Raw genomic sequence first — 22,573 nt, forward strand, 5'->3', positions numbered from 1 at the left:
TAGAGCCGGGTAAAGCTGAAGACTATGAAGCATATTTAAATTTAAAGCGCTAGACTGCCAAGCAGGGTAGTAGGTGGAATCTATGAAGCAGGGTAAAGGCTGGGGACCATGAAGCAAGGATGAAGCTAGAGAACATGGCAGAGGGATCATAGGGTAGACCGTAGAGCAGGACAAAGATGGAGACCGTGAAGCGGGGTTACTTTTGGAGAATATAAAGCATGCAAACATCTGGAGACTACGTACAGTCAGGACAAAAATAGAAAGACTAGATGAGCCCAGCGGTCATGGAGCCTAGTGCTCATGGAGGTCATTTAGGGGTCGCCAGGGGTCGCACCTGCGACCCCTGGTATTTCTCTTGCAACCCCTGGCCCTGCCTTTGTGACCCCTGGCTTCAGAGATGGCAAGATCAGAGCCTGGAATTCAGGTGCAGCTAATGATAAGGGATGTTGGCTGGGGTTCCACTTTACTGGCTTTCTGACAATTTTCTATTAATACAAATATTGAATATTATTATTCACTATTAGTGTAATAAAAATAGAATACAATTAGCTGGAATATGACCCTATCTGGCAGCTAAGGTAATTAAAACATGCTTTTAAATGTATGTTGTATGCTTGCGGGTGACAGTGTGTTTATGTGAGAGACAGCGTGTATGTGTAAATATATGTGTGTGTGCCTAAGTAAAGATCAATTGGGGTGTGATGTCATTTCCGCTATCCCTGGCAATTTGGTGAATTGACGTCCATGCTAGAGCTGTCTATGAAAATAGGTCAAAGTACATCCCACTGGTTCACTCCTCTTACACCGACCACAAGAGGAAACACACCAGAATCTTTTTTTTTTTTGGTTTTGCTTTATAAATAACTTTAAATTGTTTAAATACGTATTTCATACCAAGTATATAAAAATAGCATTTCTGTCTCCGATAAATAAATTAGAGAGGTTTCATTTACATGACAGTTAACGTGCAAGAACAGGCCGGGGGCCCGTCAGGCTCTCGGTGGGGAGGGCCTCCCACGGTGGACGACATGCAGCGATACAAAAAGGTCTCTTCCCTTTCTCTCTGGGTCCGCCTGCTGCGAGGGACCAGCGGGGGCTGGGGTCCCCTGAAGCGCGCGGCGAGTTGGGACCTTTGTCTGCAAATGGAGGACTATTGCTGCAGACAACAATGGCTTCCCACTTCCTGCCGCCAAAGGCCACGTGGCGCTCTGTTGTCTGGGCATCTCGCTTGTCCTTTGGCGCTTTTTACAAAACCCTCAAACCAGAGACCACCGTCTCCATACAAAACACTTCCTGCATGCTTCTGCAAAGCAACGTGTGCAATATCGAATTTGTCACCTACTTTCTATAAGCCCCCAAGCTTCCAATTTATTTGTAATTCTCTGATAGGCAGAGACAAAAACCGCAGTCATGCTGTATACGTCTGAAATACCGAGCATGCGTCGAGTCCTGCAGGGATGCGTATCATTATACATCTATGGCTCTGTCATCTTTGTAGTCAATTGTGCTGGTCACAATCTGTAAGGGGTAGTGGTCCGGAGATTGTGCCGAGAGGCCGGTGCTCCCCTCCAAGTCCCAAGAGCCAGGCAGGTTTTCAAGGCTAAGTGAACTGATGGCACCCTGGCTGAAAGCTTCCTCCGATCTGCTCGGCAGCACAAGCTGCATCGACGACGTGTCCGATGAAGAGTAGATGGAGGGAGAGAGGGTGGCCGAGATGGACTGCAGCGGAGTCAAGGTGGCATCGGAAAGTGGCGACGAACATCTCAGATAGTCCAGCTGGTCGGCCTGGATGACCTGATAGTGCGACGGGGAGTAGCCCAGGCCCGTCGTGTAGTAAAGTTCACCATCCATGGCATTTTGGAGATCGCATTCCTGTCTAGGCGGGCTGCTGCCCACTGAGGATGGGTCCATGTGCCAAATGTCGGACACGGTGGAGCCCTGATGGTAGAGCTGTGTTTTGGTGCAAGTCACCGTGTCGGATTCCTGGTGCATATAGGGCTGATGCGTAGTCCATGACATCGACTGTAAACCCTCCATCGGAGATCCCACCGTTGTTGCGTACGTGGGGCAGTACACTGATGATTTCTGTGCAGCCAGTAGGTTCTCCAGGAGGTTAATGACATTTTTCATGTCTCGCCCAAGCTGTGAAACCTCCTGTGTTAATGTGTTTACCTAGAGGAGTAAACAGAAAAGGACTGGTTACAAGAGTTGTTTTAAAAAACATAAGCTCACCCTTAGCATGGATGCACAAAATTACCAGGCAAAATAAAAGCTGTTTTAATCCACCAAGGACACATCCTACTTACTTCACTGAAGATCAAACTTCTCTAACTGCTCTGTTATCAACCATCTCACTGTTGCATGAGCATCCCTGGATGGTTAATGATAGAACACCTCTGATATTCCAAGCAGTGTGAGTTCCCTGAAAACCCTGATGTAATTTGATGGTGGGGCCTGCAGATGTTACACTACTCTGGGGTTTCTAGACCAGACTACAACAACGTACAGCCTCTTGTCTTTCATTATACAAGACATAACTTAGCATCCAAGACATCAGGGGTTGAATGTGACATCATGGCTGTGCCCTCACTGACTCTAGAAGTCAGCTTTGGAAGTGGTGCGCGTTGAGTAGGTAACAAGGAGATGCCTATGATGAATTCACAAAACGCCAACCCATCGCACAAGACTTTGACTCATCCCCTGGGAGAGCGGTAGCTCCGCTTCATCCTCTGCCAATCATTCCCCAGCTATACCCTTCTAAAAATGATCTGTTGACCTGTACTGCCCAACCCTTTGGGACGGATTTAGACTTCAACAGACAGGTTACTCTGTGACAGCGGTGAGCGATATCCCGTCCGCCAAAATATGAATCCTCTAGGAACTAATGGGATTTATATTTCGATAGACGGGGTATTCGTCAATGTTGTGACAGAGTAACCCATCCGCGGAAATATAAATCAGGCCCTTTTTTCTTGATTTCCAAAGGAGAAATGTGCCTTTGGTGAGTCTCTTTGTTAGATAGACAAATGGCTTCAGGTAGGACTCAGTGGCTGCTGGTTTCATAAACTGGAAACGGGGGATGCGGAATGCTGCTTGGTTGGTACCTCAAGCCGCCAAGGCTGTAGTCTGTGTCTGCTGAGAATCAAAGTTCATGTCATTGAAGTGGGCCCTCTACCATGAGGGGTACTTTATGGGTTGGGGGAAGGCATGGAGATATCTTGTTTTTCAGGACAATGAGAAGGGGTTCCAATGTCGGCGAACAAGGAGAGTGAAAATGTGGAAGCTTTGCGCCACACACGTCATCAGGTGGTGCCAGCAAGAAACCATGCATAGTGTTATATTGCAGCAAGCTAGACAGGTGCCAGGACATAAAGTAATTTGTGTTCCATGGTAAGTAACTTAAAAGAGACCCTTCTATGTGCCGGGACAGCAAAGGCCTTACGACTGCGGTAGGAGACGGGAGTACTTCAACAGGGGCTAGAAAGGGTGTGATTATATTTTAGAAGTAGGAGAGAGGACTCTCCGTCATGTCCGTTCTGAAGATGGTAGAGAAATTGATAGTTATGGCCCCAATTCAGCAGCTGAGAATGGGCCATTTATCAGGGGAAACGGGCCCGGATGAGGATCCAATCTCAGGGATTAAGCAAGAACCTTCTCTGTGGGCAACAATCTTGCAACCTGTATTGGAACACTGTTATTTAAAAGGCATAGTCCCCTGTCGTGGATGGGGAATGTTATAATACCTATACATAACAGGGCGATAGATCTGCAAATTATCGAAAAATGACCCTATTGGATGCTGACGGCAAGGTCTTTACTAAAAGTCTATTAGAGCACCTCAAGACTTGGGCGGGGAGTAATGTGATCATTCTGATGGAACAGTCCGGCTTTAGGAAAGACCATAATACACTAGATTACATCACAGTGCTGCAGTTAATAACTGAAAAATAGATAACGTTTAGGGGTGCCGCTGTCTATGCTGCTTTCATAGACTTCTCCACAGCCTTTGACAAGGCAGATGATCCAGCCCTGTGGAATAAGCTATCTAATTGAGGCATCCTAGCTGATCTGTTACATTTGATTATAACCTTGCATTCTCCTACATGGTGCAAAGTTTTGATGGGTGTCGATCGGGGTTCGTCAAATGAAATTCCAACAAGCAGTGGATTGAAGCAGGGATGTCTATTGGCCCTGTTACTACTCTCGCTGTATATCTGCCATTTGCCTAATCCCTAATCGAAGAGCTATGGTTTTGTGCCTAGTACTGGAGGGCATTCGTTGATTTGTTTACTGTATGCTGATAATATTGTGAGTACTTGTTCCTAGGGCACATGCGTCTGTGGTCCATGTGTTCCCCTATCTGTGGGTTTGGGTTCCCCTGTCTTTGGGTTTTAAAGGTTCACATGGACACAGTGATCCTTGATTGTAGTTCGAGGGATGGAATCTACACTGCAGGGTGGAAGTTGTTTAATTCTGATCATGGGGTCTCGCTACCAGTCGAATAGATCTCAGAAGGCAGGCTAGAGGTGTGATTGGGTTTTTTGACTGATCCCGGTGGCTCTCTGCAGGGTTTCTGGTGGACTGATTTTATTTGCATTTGATCAGCTAAGTGTGGCTGCGGTCATGGCTGGAAAAGTTGAGTGGGGTGGGAAGGAAAGAATTGTAAAAGACAAGGATTGGTGATTTTTTTGGGCGGGAATGTAGAACAGGTGGGATTCACCTTTTTGAGCATTTTACAGGTTGTACGGAGTTCCAGTAACTTCCAAATTTGAATTCAATACCACTAGAATTCTAGCATCTCTCATCCTCAAAGCTGGTCCAAGAAGACATGGGCCACTTCTGCTATTCTGTGTTGCTGCTTAACTGAGAACTTCGTAGAAGTTCAGATTGCCTGTGGTTCAACCAATCAGAATTCTTATTAGTTTTCAGACCATTTTAGCTCTCTGCTGTGCAGTAAAATGAATACTGCAGCCAATATTTACATATGTACAGAAACAATACACACAGGACATAGCATGGACACAGTATACACCCATACCACAGGGACACATCTACAGAAACAAAAGAGCCTTTTCTATTCCTTCAAAGACAACAGGCATCAAATACTGCACTGAGACGATAACCAATGCATGTAATCACAGAGATGCTGGACACTGACACGTGGCCGTAGAGACAATAGACACCAATACGTATTTAGAGAACAGCAGACAGCGCCATCTACCGGTAGAGACACAGCTACGTCCTTACAGAGACAGCAGACACCAGCACATGCTTACAGGTCCAAAAGTCCCCAGTACGTCCTTACAGAGACAAGAGACATCAGTACATGCTTACAGAACCCAAAGTCACGAGTGCACCTTTACAGAGACAGCAGACCCCAGTACATGCTTACAAGATACAAAGTCACCAGTACGTCCTTACAGAGACAGCAGACACCAGTACATGCTTACAGGATACAAAGTCACCAGTACATGCTCACAGAATACAAAGTCACCAGTACGTCCTTACAGAGACAGCAGACACCAGCACATGCTTACAGGATACAAAGTCACCAGTACATGCTCACAGAATACAAAGTCACCAGTACGTCCTTACAAAGACAGCAGACCCCAGTACAAGCTTACAGAATACAAAGTCACCAGTACATCCTTACAGAGACAGCGGACCCCAGCACATGCTTACAGAATACAAAGTCACCAGTACGTCCTTACAGAGACAGCAGACACCAGCACATGCTTACAGGATACAAAGCCACCAGTACAAAGACAGCAGGCCCCAGTACATGCTTACAGAATACAAAGTCACCAGTACATACTTGCAGAATACAAAGACACCAGTACGTCCTTACAGAGACAGCAGACCCCAGTACATGCTTACAGGATACAAAGTCACCAGTACATCCTTACAAAGACAGCAGACCCCAGTACATGCTTACAGAATACAAAGTCACCAGTACATCCTTACAGAGACAGCGGACCCCAGCACATGCTTACAGAATACAAAGTCACCAGTACGTCCTTACAGAGACAGCAGACACCAGCACAAGCTTACACAACAAAAAGTCACCAGTACGTCCTTACAGAGACAGCAGACCCCAGTACATGCTTACAGAATACAAAGTCACCAGTACATACTTACAGAATACAAAGTCACCAGTACGTCCTTACAGAGACAGCAGACCCCAGTACATGCTTACAGGATACAAAGTCACCAGTACATACTTACAGAGACAGCAGACCCCAGTACATCCTTACAGGAAACAAAGCCAATAGTACATCCTTACAGAGCCAGCAGACACCAGCACATGCTTACAGAATACAAATTCTCCAGTACGTCCTTACAGAGACAGCAGACACCAGCACATGCTTACACAATACAAAGTCACCAGTACGTCCTTACAGAGACAGCAGACCCCAGCACATGCTTACAGGATACAAACTCACCAGTACATACTTACAGAGACAGCAGACACCAGCACATGCTTACACAATACAAAGTCACCAGTACGTCCTTACAGAGACAGCAGACCCCAGCACATGCTTACAGGATACAAAGTCACCAGTACGTCCTTACAGAGACAGCAGACCCCAGCACATGCTTACAGGATACAAAGTCACCAGTACGTCCTTACAGAGACAGCAGACCCCAGTACATGCTTACAGAATACAAAGTCACCAGTACATCCTCACAGAGACAGCAGACACCAGCACATGCTTACACAATACAAAGTCACCAGTACGTCCTTACAGAGACAGCAGACCCCAGTACATGCTTACAGGATACAAAGTCACCAGTACATGCTCACAGAATACAAAGTCACCAGTACGTACTTACAAAGACAGCAGGCCCCAGTACATGCTTACAGAATACAAAGTCACCAGTACATACTTGCAGAATACAAAGTTACCAGTACGTCCTTACAGAGACAGCAGACCCCAGTACATGCTTACAGGATACAAAGCCACCAGTACATCCTTGCAGAGACAGCAGACACCAGCACATGCTTACAGGATACAAAGCCACCAGTACATCCTTACAGAGACAGCAGACACCAGCACATGCTTACAGGATACAAAGTCACTAGTACTTCCTTACAGAGACAGCAGACACCAGCACATGCTTACAGGATACAAAGTCACCAGTACGTCCTTACAGAGACAGCAGACCCCAGCACATGCTTACAGGATACAAAGTCACCAGTACGTCCTTACAGAAACAGCAGACCCCAGCACATGCTTACAGAATACAAAGTCACCAGTACGTCCTTACAGAGACAGCGGACCCCAGTACATGCTTACAGAATACAAAGCCACCAGTACATCCTTACAGAGAGAGCAGAACCCAGCACATGCTTACAGAATACAAAGCCACCAGTACATCCTTACAGAGACAGCGAGCACCAGTACATGCTTACAGGATACAAAATCACGAGTACGTTCTTACAGAGAGAGCAGACACCAATACATGCTTACAGAATACAAAGTCACCAGTACATACTTACAGAATACAAAGTCACCAGTACATCCTTACAGAGACAGCAGACCCCAGTACATGCTTACAGAACCAAAAGTCATCAGTACCTTCTTACATAGACAGAAGACCCCAGTACATGCTTACACAATACAAAGCCACCAGTACTTACTTTCAGAGACAGCAGACCCCAGTACATGCTTACAGGATACAAAGTCACCAGTACATCCTTACAGAGACAGCAGACACCAGCACACGCTTACAGAACCAAAAGTCATCAGTACGTTCTTACATAGACAGCAGACCCCAGTACATGCTTACAGAATACAAAGTCACCTGTACGTCCTTACAGAGACAGCAGACACCAGCACATGCTTACAGGATACAAAGTCACCAGTACATCCTTACAGAGACAGCAGACACCAGCACATGCTTACAGGATACAAAGTCACCAGTACGTCCTTACAGAGACAGCAGACCCCAGTACATGCTTACAGGATACAAAGTTACCAGTACATCCTTACAGAGACAGCAGACACCAGCACATGCTTACACAATAAAAAATGACCAGTACGGCCTTACAGAGACAGCAGACACCAGCACATGCTTACAGGATACAAAGTCACCAGTACATGCTCACAGAATACAAAGTCACCAGTAAGTCCTTACAAAGACAGCAGACCCCAGTACATGCTTACAGAATACAAAGTCACCAGTACATCCTTACAGAGACAGCGGACCCCAGCACATGCTTACAGAATACAAAGTCACCAGTACATCCTTACAGAGACAGCAGACACCAGCACATGCTTACAGGATACAAAGCCACCAGTACAAAGACAGCAGGCCCCAGAACATGCTTACAGAATACAAAGTCACCAGTACATACTTGCAGAATACAAAGTCACCAGTACGTCCTTACAGAGACAGCAGACCCCAGTACATGCTTACAGGATACAAAGTCACCAGTACATCCTTACAAAGACAGCAGACCCCAGTACATGCTTACAGAATACAAAGTCACCAGTACATCCTTACAGAGACAGCGGACCCCAGCACATGCTTACAGAATACAAAGTCACCAGTACGTCCTTACAGAAACAGCAGACCCCAGCACATGCTTACAGAATACAAAGTCACCAGTACGTCCTTACAGAGACAGCGGACCCCAGTACATGCTTACAGAATACGAAGCCACCAGTACATCCTTACAGAGAGAGCAGAACCCAGCACATGCTTACAGAATACAAAGCCACCAGTACATCCTTACAGAGACAGCGAGCACCAGTACATGGTTACAGGATACAAAATCACGAGTACGTTCTTACAGAGAGAGCAGACACCAATACATGCTTACAGAATACAAAGTCACCAGTACATACTTACAGAATACAAAGTCACCAGTACATCCTTACAGAGACAGCAGACCCCAGTACATGCTTACAGAACCAAAAGTCATCAGTACCTTCTTACATAGACAGAAGACCCCAGTACATGCTTACACAATACAAAGCCACCAGTACTTACTTTCAGAGACAGCAGACCCCAGTACATGCTTACAGGATACAAAGTCACCAGTACATCCTTACAGAGACAGCAGACACCAGCACACGCTTACAGAACCAAAAGTCATCAGTACGTTCTTACATAGACAGCAGACCCCAGTACATGCTTACAGAATACAAAGTCACCAGTACGTCCTTACAGAGACAGCAGACACCAGCACATGCTTACAGGATACAAAGTCACCAGTACATCCTTACAGAGACAGCAGACACCAGCACATGCTTACAGGATACAAAGTCACCAGTACGTCCTTACAGAGACAGCAGACCCCAGTTCATGCTTACAGGATACAAAGTTACCAGTACATCCTTACAGAGACAGCAGACACCAGCACATGCTTACACAATAAAAAATGACCAGTACGTCCTTACAGAGACAGCAGACACCAGCACATGCTTACAGGATACAAAGTCACCAGTACATGCTCACAGAATACAAAGTCACCAGTAAGTCCTTACAAAGACAGCAGACCCCAGTACATGCTTACAGAATACAAAGTCACCAGTACATCCTTACAGAGACAGCGGACCCCAGCACATGCTTACAGAATACAAAGTCACCAGTATGTCCTTACAGAGACAGCAGACACCAGCACATGCTTACAGGATACAAAGCCACCAGTACAAAGACAGCAGGCCCCAGTACATGCTTACAGAATACAAAGTCACCAGTACATACTTGCAGAATACAAAGTCACCAGTACGTCCTTACAGAGACAGCAGACCCCAGTACATGCTTACAGGATACAAAGTCACCAGTACATCCTTACAAAGACAGCAGACCCCAGTACATGCTTACAGAATACAAAGTCACCAGTACATCCTTACAGAGACAGCGGACCCCAGCACATGCTTACAGAATACAAAGTCACCAGTACGTCCTTACAGAGACAGCAGACACCAGCACAAGCTTACACAACAAAAAGTCACCAGTACGTCCTTACAGAGACAGCAGACCCCAGTACATGCTCACAGAATACAAAGTCACCAGTACATACTTATAGAATACAAAGTCACCAGTATGTCCTTACCGAGACAGCAGACCCCAGTATATGCTTACAGGATACAAAGTCACCAGTACATCCTTTCAGAGACAGCAGACCCCAGTACATGCTTACAGGAAACAAAGTCACCAGTACATCCTTACAGAGCCAGCAGACACCAGCACATGCTTACAGAATACAAATTCTCCAGTACGTCCTTACAGAGACAGCAGACACCAGCACATGCTTAAACAATACAAAGTCACCAGTACGTCCTTACAGAGACAGCAGACCCCAGCACATGCTTACAGGATACAAATTCACCAGTACATCCTTACAGAGACAGCAGACCCCAGCACATGCTTACAGGATACAAAGTCACCAGTACATCCTTACAGAGACAGCAGACCCCATTACATGCTTACAGAATACAAAGTCACCAGCACGTCCTTACAGAGACAGCAGACACCAGCACATGCTTACAGGATACAAAGTCACCAGTACATCCTTACAGAGACAGCAGACACCAGCACATGCATACACAATACAAAGTCACCAGTACGTCCTTACAGAGACAGCAGACACTAGCACATGCTTACAGGATACAAAGTCACCAGTACATCCTTACAGAGACAGCAGACACCAGCACATGCTTACACAATACAAAGTCACCAGTACGTCCTTACAGAGACAGCAGACCCCAGTACATGCTTACAGGATACAAAGTCACCAGTACATGCTCACAGAATACAAAGTCACCAGTACGTACTTACAAAGACAGCAGGCCCCAGTACATGCTTACAGAATACAAAGTCACCAGTACATACTTGCAGAATACAAAGTCACCAGCACGTCCTTACAGAGACAGCAGACCCCAGTACATGCTTACAGGATACAAAGTCACCAGTACATCCTTACAGAGACAGCAGACACCAGCACATGCTTACAGGATACAAAGCCACCAGTACATCCTTGCAGAGACAGCAGACACCAGCACATGCTTACAGGATACAAAACCACCAGTACATCCTTACAGAGACAGCAGACACCAGCACATGGTTACAGGATACAAAGTCACTAGTACTTCCTTACAGAGACAGCAGACACCAGCACATGCTTACAGGATACAAAGTCACCAGTACGTCCTTACAGAGACAGCAGACCCCAGCACATGCTTACAGAATACAAAGTCACCAGTACGTCCTTACAGAGACAGCAGACCCCAGCACATGCTTACAGAATACAAAGTCACCAGTACATCCTTACAAAGACAGCGGACCCCAGCACATGCTTACAGAATACAAAGTCACCAGTACATCCTTACAGAGACAGCGAGCACCAGCACATGCTTACAGGATACAAAGTCACCAGTACGTCCTTACAGAAACAGCAGACCCCAGCACATGCTTACAGAATACAAAGTCACCAGTACGTCCTTACAGAGACAGCAGACCCCAGTACATGCTTACAGAATACAAAGCCACCAGTACATCCTTACAGAGAGAGCAGAACCCAGCACATGCTTACAGAATACAAAGCCACCAGTACATCCTTACAGAGACAGCGAGCACCAGTACATGCTTACAGGATACAAAATCACCAGTACGTTCTTACAGAGAGAGCAGACACCAATACATGCTTACAGAATACAAAGTCACCAGTACATACTTACAGAATACAAAGTCACCAGTACATCCTTACAGAGACAGCAGACCCCAGTACATGCTTACAGAACCAAAAGTCATCAGTACCTTCTTACTTAGACAGAAGACCCCAGTACATGTTTACACAATACAAAGCCACCAGTACTTACTTTCAGAGACAGCAGACCCCAGTACATGCTTACAGGATACAAAGTCACCAGTACATCCTTACAGAGACAGCAGACACCAGCACACGCTTAAAGAACCAAAAGTCATCAGTACGTTCTTCCATAGACAGCAGACCCCAGTACATGCTTACAGAATACAAAGTCACCAGTACGTCCTTACAGAGACAGCAGACACCAGCACATGCTTACAGGATACAAAGTCACCAGTACATCCTTACAGAGACAGCAGACACCAGCACATGCTTACAGGATACAAAGTCACCAGTACGTCCTTACAGAGACAGCAGACCCCAGTACATGCTTACAGGATACAAAGTTACTAATACATCCTTACAGAGACAGCAGACACCAGCACATGCTTACACAATACAAAGTCACCAGTACGTCCTTACAGAGACAGCAGACACCAGCACATGCTTACAGGATACAAAGTCACCAGTACATCCTTACAGAGACAGCAGACACCAGCACATGCTTACACAATACAAAGTCACCAGTACGTCCTTACAGAGACAGCAGACCCCAGTACATGCTTACAGGATACAAAGTCACCAGTACATGCTCACAGAATACAAAGTCACCAGTACGTATTTACAAAGACAGCAGGCCCCAGTACATGCTTACAGAATACAAAGTCACCAGTACATACTTGCAGAATACAAAGTCACCAGTATGTCCTTACATAGACAGCAGACCCCAGTACATGCTTACAGGATACAAAGTCACCAGTACATCCTTACAGAGACAGCAGACACCAGCACATGCTTACAGGATACAAAGCCACCAGTACATCCTTGCAGAGACAGCAGACACCAGCACATGCTTACAGGATACAAAGCCACCAGTACATCCTTACAGAGACAGCAGACACCAGCACATGCTTACAGGATACAAAGTCACTAGTACTTCCTTACAGAGACAGCAGACACCAGCACATGCTTACAGGATACAAAGTCACCAGTATGTCCTTACAGAGACAGCAGACCCCAGCACATGCTTACAGAATACAAAGCCACCAGTACATCCTTACAGAGACAGCGAGCACCAGTGCATGCTTACAGGATACAAAATCACCAGTACGTTCTTACAGAGAGAGCAGACACCAGTACATGCTTATAGAATACAAAGTCACCAGTACATACTTACAGAATACAAAGTCACCAGTACATCCTTACAGAGACAGCAGACCCCAGTACATGCTTACAGAACCAAAAGTCATCAGTACCTTCTTACATAGACAGAAGACCCCGGTACATGCTTACACAATACAAAGCCACCAGTACTTACTTTCAGAGACAGCAGACCCCAGTACATGCTTACAGAATACAAAGTCACCAGTACATCCTTACAGAGACAGCGAGCACCGTACATGCTTACAGGATACAAAGTCACCAGTACGTGCTTATAAAGCAAAACAATTACGCAGACAGTAGAGATCCAGAAAGTAACTATAGTATATATACTTTTGCAAAACGTGTGAGCGTGTTAAATGGAACAATATCATGATTTTGACTTGAATTTAATAAAATTGAGACGGAACGAAAAACTGCAGAATGCCCACCAGCCTCCAGAGAGTGCCGAGCCTTGTCACAAAGATATTTTTGGCGTTATTTGCGGTCCCCCAGTGTAAGGTTCCTGCACCCTGGCCTCAGGCCCTCTCAGGTGCAGGGGCAGAGTGCCAGCCAGCAGGGAGTGACGGCCAGCTCTTCTGCTAGGAGGAGGCTTCAGTGAAAGTCACAGGTCTAGCACAATCCAGAGCAAATGAAGGCGAAATCTGGCGCCAGGATGATATGTGAAGAGAGAGAGGGTGAGACAGAGAGAGAGAGAGAGAGAGAGAGAGAGAGAGAGAGTGAGAGTGAGAGAGAGACAGGCAGAGAGACAGAGGAAAGGAAGTATGGAGGGAGAGACAGAGAGAGAGAGAGAGAGAGAGAGACAGGCAGAGAGAGAGAGGGAGAGAGAGAGAGAGAGAGAGAGAGAGAAGCAGAGAGAGGAGGAAGGCAGTAGGGAGAGAAAGAGAGAGAGACAGAGAGAGAGAGCGAGAGGGAGAGACAAAGAGAGAGGCAGTGGGAGGGAGAGAGAGAAAGAGCAAGAGAGAGAGAAAGGGAAGGAAGGAGGGAGAGAGAGAGAGACAGAGAGGGGGAAGAGAGAGAGAGAAAAAGATAGGGACAGAGAGAGAAAGAGACACAGAGAGAGCGAGCCCTCAATACAGGAAAGATGGAGAAAGAACTATAGAAAAGAGTGGAGGCAAAATATAGAGGAGCAAAGAAACAGAGAAGACAGAAAGCAGCATAGAGGCAAGTGAGAGTGAAGAAAATAGAAGACAGAGGGGTAGGTAAAGAGGGGGCTGGAAAGGAGAAAGAAGAGCGAAGATAGCGAACAAGTGAAAGCTACAGCGGAAAACAGATAGATAGACAGACAGACAAACACAGACCGATAGATAGACAGACAAACACAGACCGATAGATAGATAGACAGACAGATAGCTAAATAGATAGATAGATAGATAGATAGATAGATAGATAGATAGATAGATAAGACAGACAGACAGACAGACAGATAGATAGATAGACAGACAGACAGACAGACAGACAGACAGACAGACAGACAGACAGACAGACAGACAGACAGATAGACAGACAGATAGATAGATAGATAGATAGATAGATAGATAGATAGATAGATAGATAGATAGATAGACAGTTGGATAGATAGATAGATAGATAGATAGATAGATAGATAGATAGATAGATAGATAGATAGATAGATAGATAGATAGATAGATAGATAGATGTGCCATCTTTCACTCTGCTGGACCTGGGCGCACATCATTTGTACCACCACACATGCTAGAATGTGGCCACGCCCCTCTTATCAGGATAGAAAGAGACAAAAAGGATGGGACACTGTACCTGCATTGCAAGGATTCGTGGCTACTGACTGATTAACAACAGTTCCGTTTAAGCTAAATGAGATCATTTACTTCCTGCCGCACATGTGTTGCATTTGGGCTATGGTGTTAATGGCTTCACTGCACTTTGAGTGGTTCCTGGGAGTGATGCCTTGAAATCCTTCTCGTGGTTCCACCCTTGGCTGGTATCAGGCCTGGAATAAACTTAAAGCCCAGAAATGTGCCAGCAAGAGAACCTGGTTAACACCTGATTGCATGCTTGTGCAGAATAGGCGAGTCTGTCAGCACAGCGTAAGATGGCTGACCTGGAACTTGACAACCAACATCCCAGTGCCTACTTTTTACTCCTCCCTGCCTCAAATGTAGGATTCCTATGCCTACAGTGCTTAATTTGACCCAGTGTCTGCCAGTGCTCGGCACCAGCACTTAATTCTCAACAATGGAACTTATGATAAACCACTGCATGGTGGCGCTGTTTCTCCAATTTTGATGTGAGCACACCGACTGTGGGTTTAATGCAAAATGCAATAAACAATGCAAAACCCCTGTCTCTAAGGCAATTAATTCTTAAAGCTCTATGTTAACAGGAATAGGCTGAAATATCACACTTGTAGGGCTGCGATGGTTATAAGTTGTATTTGTACTTGCACTGGCAGCGCTGATATGGGCAACAGGTGGTGCACACAGTAGTGGCCTCCTGAGAAGGGCACTCTTTCTTTTTTTTACAAATTAAACACTGCATGAGCGAAAATTAAACCTGCTTGCAACCCTGCCAAAGAAACGTCTGGCATTGTAAAATCCCTGCTCAAACTTACCACCTTGGTCAAAGAGTTACTTCTTCCAAAAAGTCTGTGACAATCTTGTACACAAGAAGATTGAAGCTAAATTCACTAATTTGGCACTCCTGCCTCCCTGTTTCTCCTCTGTTCCCAACTTCAAGCAAGGCTGTTACATCGTCTGAGCCTTCCTTACTCTGAGCCTGATTTCGAGTTTGGTAGATGGGCTTACTCCATCACGAATGTGATCGATATCTACTGTATTACGATCCCATTATATCCTATGTTAGACTTGGCATCCTTGGCGTGGTCTCCCCTAACTTTTTGCCTCTGTTCCCCAGTTTGTTGATGTGTGCTGGACTCTGTTTTTGCTGTTTTTGTTACACTTGGCACCTTACCACTGCCATCCAGTGCTAAAGTGCAAGTGCTTTTATATAAAATGTGTATGTAATTGGCTTTCCATGATTGGCATATTTGATTTACTGTCCCTAGTACAGTACACTAGAGGTGCCCGGGGCCTGTAAATCAAATGCTACTAGTGGGCCTGCAGCACTGGTTGTGCCACCCATATTAGTGGCCCTGTAATCATGTCTCAGACCTCCCACTGCAGTGTCTGTGTGTGCAGTTTTAAACTGCAAATTCGACTTGCCAAGTGTACCCACTTGCCAGGCCTAAACCTTCCCTTTTCTTACACATAAGACACCCCTAGGTTAGGCCCTAGGTAGCCCCATTGGCAGGGTGCAGTGTATGGTTAAGGTAGGACATATACACATGTGTTTTATATGTCCTGACAGTGAAATACTGCCAAATTCGGTTTTCACTGTTGCAAGGCCTATGTCTCTCATGGGTTAACATGCGGGCTGTCTTTAAGTATGATTAAAGCATAGATTCCCTTTGGGAGCAAATAGACATGTGGAGTTTGGCATCTGTGAACTCACAATTTTAAAATACATCTTTTAGTAAAGCTGGTTTTGAGATTGTGTGTTTGAAAATTCCACTTTTAGAAAGTAGGCATGTTCTTGCTTAAACCATTCTGTGACTCTGTCTGTTTGTGGATTCCCTGTCTGGGTTAGTTTGACAGTTCGGCTGTTTGCACCTCTCTCTAGACAGTGACACAAAGGGAGCTGGGGTGTAGCCTACATATCCCGATGAGCCATCTGTGCTAGAAGGGAGAGGAGGAGTGGTCACTTACATCTGAAAGGGCTGTGCCTCCCCTCACACAATGCAGTCTCCAACCCCCTGGTGTGTGTCTGGGGCCTGGCCTGGGCAAGGCAGGATCTCACAAACAAGAGAGACTTTCCTTTGAAGTAGGCCTACGTCAAAGGCAGAACTGGGTATAAGAAGGGCACCCAAACCCCTGAAAATTAGATCATTTTTGGAAATCAAGAGGAACCTCTGCCAAGGAGTTGCTTCTGCCTGTGAACGGGGACAAAGACTGGACTATGTTGTGCATTCCTGCTTGTGATGAAATCTCCAAGGGCTTGACCTGAGCTTTCCTCCTGTTGTTGAAGTCTCAGGGCCATCAAAGACTTCCCCTGCTAGCCCCTGGACTCTCTGCTGAGACTCCTGCCCTGCAAAGTGGTGCCCTATCCCGTTCCTGGGCCCTTGAAAGGTGAAGCTGGCAGACCAAGATTGAAAATCCACGCACAGATCGCCGCAGGGGAAATTTTTGACACATCTCCCGAGACGTGGCTGAGAAACGACGCCCCGCCGGCTTCGCGGCTGAAATCTTCGCTCCACCTGCATAGTGGCTGGAAGTTCGACGCAATGCTGGTGGAGAAACGACGTGCAACACCCGCTGACGGAGGCTGATGATGTCGCAACCCATGCAGCTTGGTTTTCTATTACTGTGCGGCTGGATTTTTGACGCAACATCGCTGGGTGCGGAATAACACGCAAAACCTGCCCGGACCTGAGGTGCCTGTCCAGATCGAGGAAAAATTACGCACGCCGACCCGACTGGAGGAGGAATGACGCACGGTCTCGCTTGCGGGTGAGAAATCAATGCATCGCTGCCTTTTTCCGATGCACACTCGCCCTTGGGGTGTTATTTTGACGCTACCCATGTACTTTTGAACGCTAACAGTGATATTACTGTTTTCTCAAGGACTTAAGACTCTTTTGCTTTTAAAATTCATAACTTGACTTGCATATGTTGGATTTTTGTCATTTTGGTCTTGTTTTGTTACATAAATATTACCTTTTTGTTCTAAACCTGTGTTGTGTCATTTTGTAGTGTTTTTACTGAATTATTGTGTGTGTTGGTACAAATACTTTACATCTAGACTCTGAAGTTAAGCCAGCCTGCTCGTGCCAAGCTACCAAGGGGGTGAGCAGGGGTTAGCTGAGGGTGATTCTCCTTTACCCTTACTAGGGTGAGGGTCCTTGCTTGGACAGAGGGTAAACTGACTGCCAACCAAAGACCCCATTTCTAACATCCTATAAGAATTTGAAATATAGCAGACAGGACTTCTGCTACAGTTCCTGATGCCTGGAAGTATGCCGGATTCCTCACACTCTTATAAAACCACAGCTCGCCCTTTCTCAATTTAATGTCCTATTTCATTGCTGCCTCTTGTGTCATAGGGTCAGATATAAGAAATTCAGTTTTTGCATTCCCTAAATAGGATATCCTTAGAAATTGCTATTTAGGAAATGCAAAATGGAATGTACATAAACAGAGATTTCCTAAAAGCGATTCCTGCGGAATAGGAATTTCTATTAGGAAATCGCTATTTAGGAAATGCTATACCATTCATTCCTATGGGCCTGAAGGTCCATAGGTATGAATGGTTTTGCTTTGCTAAATCTGCAATTTCCCAATAGGAAATCACAAAATAGGAAATGCAAAATCAAAGGTGCCTATGGGGTTAGGCCCCCCACTTGATGCACCCCAAAAACGTTGTGCACATGTAAAGCGCAGGAATGTCGTAGGGCATGTACATGGCACTTTAAAAAATGCATTTTGGGTGCATTTTTTAATATTGCAGATGGTTACTATTGACTTGGAGTCAAAGGTAATAGCATTTCCTAAATGCCCATTTCTCATTTAGGAAATGCTTTGTACATGTGCTTAGGAAATTGCAAATAGAAAATCCCTATTTGTGATTTCTGATTTAGAGAATCTCAAAATGTGATTTCTACGACGTAGAAATCACATTTTGCTTTTCCCTATCTGCCTTTGTACATATGAAAAGAAGATTCAGCTTTTCTTAATGGACCCAAATTGTGATTCGGTCCATTAAAAAATGCTAAATCCCTTCATACGTCTGGCCCTTGGTCTGCTGGACCTCTCTGCGGCATTTGACACAGTCTTCCATTCAGTTCTGATTCAATGCTTTCCAGCAGCTGGATATCAAGACCGAGCCATCAAGTGGTTTGTGTCCTTCTTGTCAAACAGATCCCAATCGTTGCTACTTTCCAGTTTTCAATCTGCCCTTTTTCCAATCAAATGTGGGGCTCTCCTGGCCTTCTCCATTGGCCCTATGTTATTCAACATTTCTATGGCCCCTCTTGCACACCTCCCCAATCCCATGGTGTCTGCATAGTGTTACATGCTGATGATACTCAGATGATTGTCACTATTTGTGACAACATTGTTTCCACTCAAGCAAAACTCAAAAGCAGCCTTTTGGCTATGGTCAATAAGTTTCATGAAAGCTGTTTGAAGTTTAATTCCAATAAAACTGAGCTGATTACTTTCGGCAAGGCGAGTCTAGCAAGCAACTCCCTTTTGTGACCCTCTGCACTGGGTAACACACCCACTCCAGTTCCATCAGCTACAAATTGAGTATCCACCCTGAAAGTCATTGTCAACTTGACTATGGAAATTCTCTATATTTAGGTCTTCCCAAGTACGCTGTCGCCAGACTACAGACTATCCAGAACTCTGTGACCAAAACAGTCTTTAAACTACTCAGATGTTTTCTTCACATCTTAAGTCCCCACGTTGGCTCCCTATGCATAACCAAATTAAATTTAAAGTCCTACTCATAGGATAAAGAGCACTAGATAAAACTGATCCCAAATAGCTCCAACACTTGGTGCAAAACTTCCAGCCCGGGAGAGCCCTTAAGTCAAAAACAACACAAGTTCTCAAAATCCCACAAATTCACATACCAGAGAAGGGGGAAAATCCTTTTTCTGTCTGGTCTCCAAATACTGGAACTCTTTCCCATTAGAAATGAACAAATCTCCCTCAGAATCGCTCATCTTTAAACAACTTAAAACCTGGTTCTTTTTGTGCTGTAGTGACATAGCGCCTTGACGTCCTGTCCAGTGTAACTGTTGCAGTTACTAAATCTTCATTTCATTTCATAGCGAGCACCTGGATGCAGGACAAAGCAGTACATAGGGCGTGTGAGGTGGAAAAACAGTAGCGAAAGCCTGTTTGATGTTATTAGGTATTCGTGTCCCTTGAATTAGAGTTCAAGAGGACATTAGGATTTCCACCTTTTATAAGGGAGCACGAGGGTGGATGTTGATGTGTGTGCATTCATATGTTGAGCCTTGAACAGGAGAATCCATATTTATTCAACTTCTGGTTCCAGAGGTGATCTGGTTTCCTTAATCATAAATTAATAAATAGGGAGCCCCTGCTCCAGGAGGGGTTCCCTTAATCCAGTGTGTGCCTTGGGGACCGTGGGTGCATGCAGAGACTGAAGTCATTGACCACAACAATTTCACAACATAGGCTCCCTGAAGTCCTTCAGCAGCCTTTAGCGCCTACAATTAGATGTGACCTATACTCCTGGGCACCCTGAACTTAGACAGGAACCAGTTTGTGACACAACTGTGTCCCTGAACTACATCTGGTAGCCCTTGATTACTACTATCAGAGCATGGACACCACAGTATACAAGACAAGCCACTGGGAAAAGACTCTACCCAGTGCCCTATGCCCACCAGTCGCTCCCTTTACTAGTTTTGGGATCTTGATGTCACGTTTGGAGGGTGGGTTTGTTTGGTTTGGTATAGGTGCCACTGCATAGGTGCAAAGAATCAGGTTATTGGTTGAGGGAGATGGAAGCCCCATGCAGGCAACAACAACAGTCTTTGTTAGGGTGAACGATAAAAGTCACTAAATGAACCTGTGTTTAACACAAAAGTGGGCAGGGTTAAATTAGGGGCAAAGTGTTAAATATTTATGCTGGACACAAGCAGTAATACGGTGAAAACACAAAGCAAGCAAAATCTCAAAGCAATTAAAAAAAATATATATATAATTATTAGACAAAATTATACCAGAATGACAAAAATCCAAACATTAGAAGTGTCAACATCAGGGCAGTGCGTGCTCTACAGGCAACAAAAATGCAAAAACCCAGTCTTTATGCAAGAGCATAATTCATGCATTGTGTTTATATGCAGTATGTTAACCTTTTGCATTGCAGAGTTTAACCTTGAAAAGCACTATTAATTATGTTTGCAATAACTGTTCATTTGCAAGGTATTGCTGCAGGCTTACTGAGTGTGTCAGGGTGTGGTCCCTTTCTGGGACCTTCTAGAAGCTGTCCCTGCAGCATGACTGGGTGTGGTTTGTGGGCTGGGCTTGACTCTAAATAAGGGAGCCAGCCCAGCTCCACAGGCTCACTATTCAGAGGTAATGGTGCAGAGCAGCAGCAACTTCATGAGCTCCGGTTCCGGAGGCCTACTCTGATATTCCAGGCCTGCTCTCATTATATTGGTGATCCTTGAGCAGGCCAGTATGGTGGAGGTCGGGCTGGGCCCCCGACCCCTGTTTTCAGAGACATTCGAGTTTTTGGGCCTAGTTGCGAAACTCCTTGTGCGCGATCATTTCATGATATTTGCATTGTGTATTTCGAATCGGCAAGACGCGCTATACATTTCCTGGCATTTAATTTTAACATTCAGATCGGCAACAGTGTGCGCGATCATTTCATGGTATTTGCATAGTGTATTTCGAATCGGCAAGACGCGCAATTCATTTCCCAGCATTTAATTTTGACATTCGGATCGGCAACAGTGTGCGCGATCATTTCATGATATTTGCATGGTGTATTTCGAATCGGCAAGGTGCGCAATTTATTTCCTGGCATTAAACTTTGACAATCAGATCGGCAACAGTATGCGCTATCATTTCATGATATTTGCATGGTGTATTTCAAATCGGCAAGGTGCACAATTCATTTCCTGGCATTAAACTTTGACATTCAGATCGGCAAGAGTGTGCGCGATCATTTCATGATTTTTGCATTAAAGATTTCGAATCGGCAAGGTGTGCGATTCATTTCCTGACATAAAAACGATTGATTTTCAGATCGGCTGTGCATGCGATCTTTTCATGGTTTTGAATCCGTGGGTTGCAGAGTTTGTTGAGGTGCACACATTTATCCTGAGCTTTGGTTTTCTCGAAACGCTTAATTCAAAGTGCGGCATTCTTTGTGTTAATTAAGCTCCTAGTACATTTCCTATTGTTTTTTTCATGGAATGTTCAGATAGCCTTTGCCCTTCTGTAAAAAAATGCAATGTTTATCTTGAAACTATTTTGAAGAAGGTTCTTGTATGTATTCTAGACAGTATATGATATTTCCTGAAAAGCTCATATGAAACATTGTATTAACCTATTCTCGATTTTTCCAGGTACCTAGATTTCTTGAGGCCTAGTTATAATACTCTTGAGGCCTAGTTATAATGAAGCCTTAGGCCATTCATGTTTCTTCAGTATAAAAGTTATCCCATGTTCAGAGTATTATTGAACCCTAGATTCAACAGAGTATTATTTCATGTTCAGAGTATCATTGAACCCTAGATTCAACAGAGTATTATTTCATGTTCCGAGTATCATTGAACCCTAGATTCAACAGAGTATTATTTCATGTTCGGAGTATCATTGAGCCCTAGATTCAACAGAGTGTTATTCAATGTTCAGAGTATAGGATTATTTAGAATATAGATAGTTCTAAAATAAAGTTTATGAAAGTCAATGTGAATAATCTTGTTATTGTGTTCTTAACCTCTTGCTTCCTACAGGTCTCCTTCCCAGCTGTTCCCTACATAATCCGCCTTTCCCCCACTTG

The 22,573-nt window shown here is 44.9% G+C and overlaps 1 protein-coding gene across 1 annotated transcript in view; it reads right to left on the bottom strand.

The window, feature by feature from the left end:
- Nucleotides 1-845: 845 nt before the first annotated feature.
- The window catches only part of KCNH8 (potassium voltage-gated channel subfamily H member 8), a 915,601-nt gene continuing 893,873 nt past the window's right edge, over nt 846-22,573 (bottom strand). The window contains exon 16 of the mRNA XM_069212070.1: nt 846-2,172. Coding sequence (XP_069068171.1) covers nt 1,468-2,172 — 705 coding nt within the window. The 3' untranslated portion in view covers nt 846-1,467. The remainder of the gene's footprint in view (nt 2,173-22,573) is intronic.

The sequence above is a fragment of the Pleurodeles waltl genome, chromosome 10 (assembly GCF_031143425.1).
Source record: "Pleurodeles waltl isolate 20211129_DDA chromosome 10, aPleWal1.hap1.20221129, whole genome shotgun sequence".
NCBI classification, from domain to species: Eukaryota; Metazoa; Chordata; class Amphibia; order Caudata; family Salamandridae; genus Pleurodeles; species Pleurodeles waltl.